The 3,834-nt window shown below is 31.7% G+C and overlaps 1 protein-coding gene across 1 annotated transcript; it reads left to right on the top strand.

Moving 5' to 3' along the window:
• The first annotated feature begins 1,855 nt into the window (after window positions 1-1,855).
• LOC106779656 (xyloglucan endotransglucosylase/hydrolase 2-like) lies at window positions 1,856-3,365 on the top strand. Its single transcript, XM_014667813.2, has 3 exons — window positions 1,856-2,225; window positions 2,389-2,582; window positions 2,721-3,365. Exons 1-3 carry the CDS (start codon window positions 1,950-1,952, stop codon window positions 3,118-3,120), a joined length of 870 nt encoding a protein of 289 aa, XP_014523299.1. The 5' UTR covers window positions 1,856-1,949; the 3' UTR covers window positions 3,121-3,365.
• Window positions 3,366-3,834: the final 469 nt, after the last annotated feature.

The following is a 3,834-nucleotide window of genomic DNA, read 5'->3' as shown; positions in this document are numbered from 1 at the left end:
TAAAATTATTTATTTCATCTTAAAATAATAATAGTTTTGACAAAAATAAAGTTGAATTACGCTTATACTTTTTAGTAAAATATTAATTGCTTTATTTTTAGTTGGTCTCTGAATAAATTATATTTATATTTATATTTATATTTACAGCAGATAAAAATATATATATTTTTAGATTAGTTTAATAAAATTGTTTCAGGAAGTGATATTTTATTTAAAAGGATATTGAATTAGAGTATTGGGCTACTGAGAGTCCATTTTTTTTCATTGAAATACACAAATGTACATTTTTTTTAAAATTTTCTTACTACATATTTTCTTTATAATTTCTAATAAACAAACTCTTTTAATTTCTTAACTAATTGTTTTAAATAATAGTTATTGATGTTTTTTTTTTTTCTGTTGGAAACAGTGAGGCAATGACTGTTGCATATGTACATGACATATGAGACTGCAGAATCTATTTATGAGAATGTAAAATGGTAGCAGAATTTGTGGGAATGATGTTAGCAGCTACTCCTGTTATTGTAACTGTTTGGTTGAATATCTTTCCATGATTGCTTGTGGGATCCTCTTTTGGAATTTGGAATATCAAATAAATTGTTGCAAATATCATAGCAGCATTCGTGAACCTTTAGATTAATAAATATTAGATGTTATGGAAAAAATTTATTGCTTTTGTACACAAAATGCTAATTGAATCCAAAATAATAAACAATTATCCAATGGAAAACCAAAAATAATCACAAAGCTACATAGTTCCTTCTTATAAAAGGGGAAAAAACAATTATAAATTATTTAAAATTGTTAAGATATTCTTACATATATCTTAACAAAAAATTAATTAGAAATATAACTAACTAAATTGGTTTAAACCTCTTTTTGTCCCTAAGTTATGAGCGAATGTTCAGTTTAGTTCCCGCTTTTAAAAATGTAAACCTTTGATTCCTAAGTTATAAAAAATGTATCAAATGAGTCCTTTTTTGATGTTCATCGTCAAAGTACAAAGAGTAATCTAGAGTGCTGTTATTATTAAAAAACAAATCAGAGCTATCTAAAGATGTAGCAGTTGTTAAAGAAACAACCAAAAACAGTATTTTAAGTTAAAAAAGGACTCATTTGATACATTTTTATAACTTAGATTTACATTTTTAAAAATAGGGACTAAACTAAACATCCGCTTATAACTTAGGACCAAAAATAGGTTTAAACCTAATATTTACTATATATTGAACAATAGTTTAATGTTATATAAAAGGTGTGTTTTATAGTCTTAGCATCTTCCATTTCACAACCAACACTTCTTCGGATGTTATTACCTAACATAGACAAAAGCGGTAGAGTCATGTTGACGAGGCCAACGCCGGCAGCATATCCCACACATAAACACAGTATTGTTTAGTAAAACTCACCTATTTCTCAAGCTTTTCATGGTTGCTACCCCTTTTAGTAAAACCCTAAAAAAGCAGAAAAATAAACCAATCCTAACAAATTAAGTTAATTTTCTTCGGAAAAAACATCTTAAAAAAAACTGCATTATAATCATACATGCAAAGGCCAGAAGTTGTGTTGTTATATATCATACATATCACTCTATGTTTAGGATTTCTATGTTAAGAAATTACCCATTTTGATGGAGCTTTGACCTTTTGTCCAACACCAAGTTCGAAGAGCCAAAGATCTAAATCATTGGTGCCATAAAATCCAACTCTTCTCACGTCTCTCTCCCCCTTTAAAAAACCATATTCACTCAACATCTCGAATTGCAGTTCATAACTGCAATTACGACAACCACATTGGGGTTGTGAACACAGTCGTCACAGCCTGTGTTTGACAGATACGTTCACATACACGTGAAAAACAACTCCATTTTTAAGGCAACAATTTTTCTCAGGAAAAAGTGATTTAATATATACACATTTTTCTTACACTGTGCCTTCTAACAATTGCAAATGGCTTCTTGGTGCTGTGGTTCCGTTCCTCTTCTTGTTTCTGTCTTCATGGCCATAACTACACTCGCATTGGGTGGGAATTTCTACGAAGATTTTGACAATCTCTTTGGAGATGTAAGGGTCGACATTAAAGATGGAGGACAAAGCATGACCCTCACAATGGACCAATATTCTGGCTCAGGCATTGGGTCCAAGAATGAGTACTTGTTTGGACGATTCGACATGGAAATCAAGCTCGTACCAGGAAACTCTGCAGGAACTGTCACAGCCTTTTACGTATGTCTTCCTCCAAATTCATCATGAACACTTTTTTCACCAAACTCTTCGTGAATATAAGATATATATCTTTATATTGCTTTCAATTTATAGATTTCAGCTTATTACAACGTAGAACGCAAGATTGTTTATGGCAAAGTCATTGATATTTTTTGATGTGCAGTTAAGTTCTCAAGGAGCAAACCATGATGAAATAGATATAGAGTTCTTGGGAAACTTGACCGGAGACCCTTATCTTCTCTCAACGAATATATATGCTGATGGTGTGGGGGGTCGTGAGATGCAGTATTATCTTTGGTTCGATCCAACAGAGGACTTCCATAAGTACACCATTGATTGGAACCCTCATCGCATAGTGTAAGTAACAAAACATGTGTATATATAATGTAATTGGCCGTTCAAAATCACTTTATATATTCTGAATGGTCTTAAAATGTTGGTGGATTAAATTCCCATTAGGGTTACCTATAAAATGTCTTTTTGGTGCGATTTCAGAATCTTGGTGGATGACATTCCCATTAGGGTTATGTTGAATAGAGAGACTATTGGTGTTCCTTTCCCAACAAGCAGACCAATGAGGATGTACACAACTCTTTGGAATGGAGATGCTTGGGCAACAAGATGGGGGGCAGTGAAGCTTGATCTGTCATGTGCTCCATTCGTGGCAAGCTTCAGAAATTTCAATGCTGATGCTTGCATTGCAAATGAAGGTGGTGCAAACTGCAAGGGTTTCAATGGTGGAAGAGCAACTGGTCTTACTGAAGAGAAGAAGAGTGAAATGCAAAGGGTGCTTTCCAAATGGGTTGTCTATGATTATTGTCGTGATTTTAGACGCTATTCACACGGTCTTCCTTACGAATGCCGCAGGGAAAATTTATTAGATCAAATTGAATAGAAGTTCAATCTATCATGCATTTCCATTTATCTAATTTCATCAATTCAAATGGACATTATATCAGGAAGGAAAAGATGGATTCATTGACTGATATAAGCACGTTTGGACTCACAAAGGCAATTCTATCTTTGGATCCAAACAAATTCTATGAGGGAAGATGTAGTTGTTATGTTACACGTAACATGTATATTTGAATTGTGCATGAAATGTTGTTATTCTATTAAATGGAATGAATTTGAAGCTATTGGCCGGTATATGATCCGGGTGCTGGAATTGTGTATTCAAAGTTGTTTCTCTCTTTAATGTTTTTACTTAACTTTTTTTTTTCTTTATAAATTTATAGGTTCATAAGCATTATTAATTAAACTTTGTTTAACTAACATTGAGTGTTTTAATGTTTTCTCTTTCAAATTTAGATCACCCCATAAAAGAATAGCATATATATATCTTCAACAAAATTCATACTTGAATTTGTTGGTTGCTTCAATATATTAGTGATTACCTTGAATAACAAAATTTAAAAAATGTAATTATATAATACTCTCTAATTTGTGAGCATGAGTGGTAAAACAAGTCATTCAACCGTTTTAATTTACCAAAATTGAGACGAGTCAAACTAATCCGTCATACTTAAAATAGTTTGAAATTCTTATTAGTACATTGACACACCTTCTAATTTTTTAAAATATTTAAATATATATATGTGTGTGTGTG

Source organism: Vigna radiata, unplaced genomic scaffold (assembly GCF_000741045.1).
Source record: "Vigna radiata var. radiata cultivar VC1973A unplaced genomic scaffold, Vradiata_ver6 scaffold_165, whole genome shotgun sequence".
Classification (NCBI taxonomy): domain Eukaryota; kingdom Viridiplantae; phylum Streptophyta; class Magnoliopsida; order Fabales; family Fabaceae; genus Vigna; species Vigna radiata.
The sequence above is the reverse complement of the archived record's forward strand: the minus strand, read 5'-3'. Positions and strand labels throughout refer to the sequence as shown.

Bases quoted from the DNA above. Each gene is read 5' to 3' on its own strand.
- LOC106779656 (XM_014667813.2), top strand. From the start codon at position 1,950: ATGGCTTCTTGGTGCTGTGGTTCCGTTCCTCTTCTTGTTTCTGTCTTC. The intron at 2,226-2,388 runs GTATGTCTTCCT...TTTGATGTGCAG, and splicing joins GAACTGTCACAGCCTTTTAC to TTAAGTTCTCAAGGAGCAAA. The intron at 2,583-2,720 runs GTAAGTAACAAA...GTGCGATTTCAG, and splicing joins TGGAACCCTCATCGCATAGT to AATCTTGGTGGATGACATTC.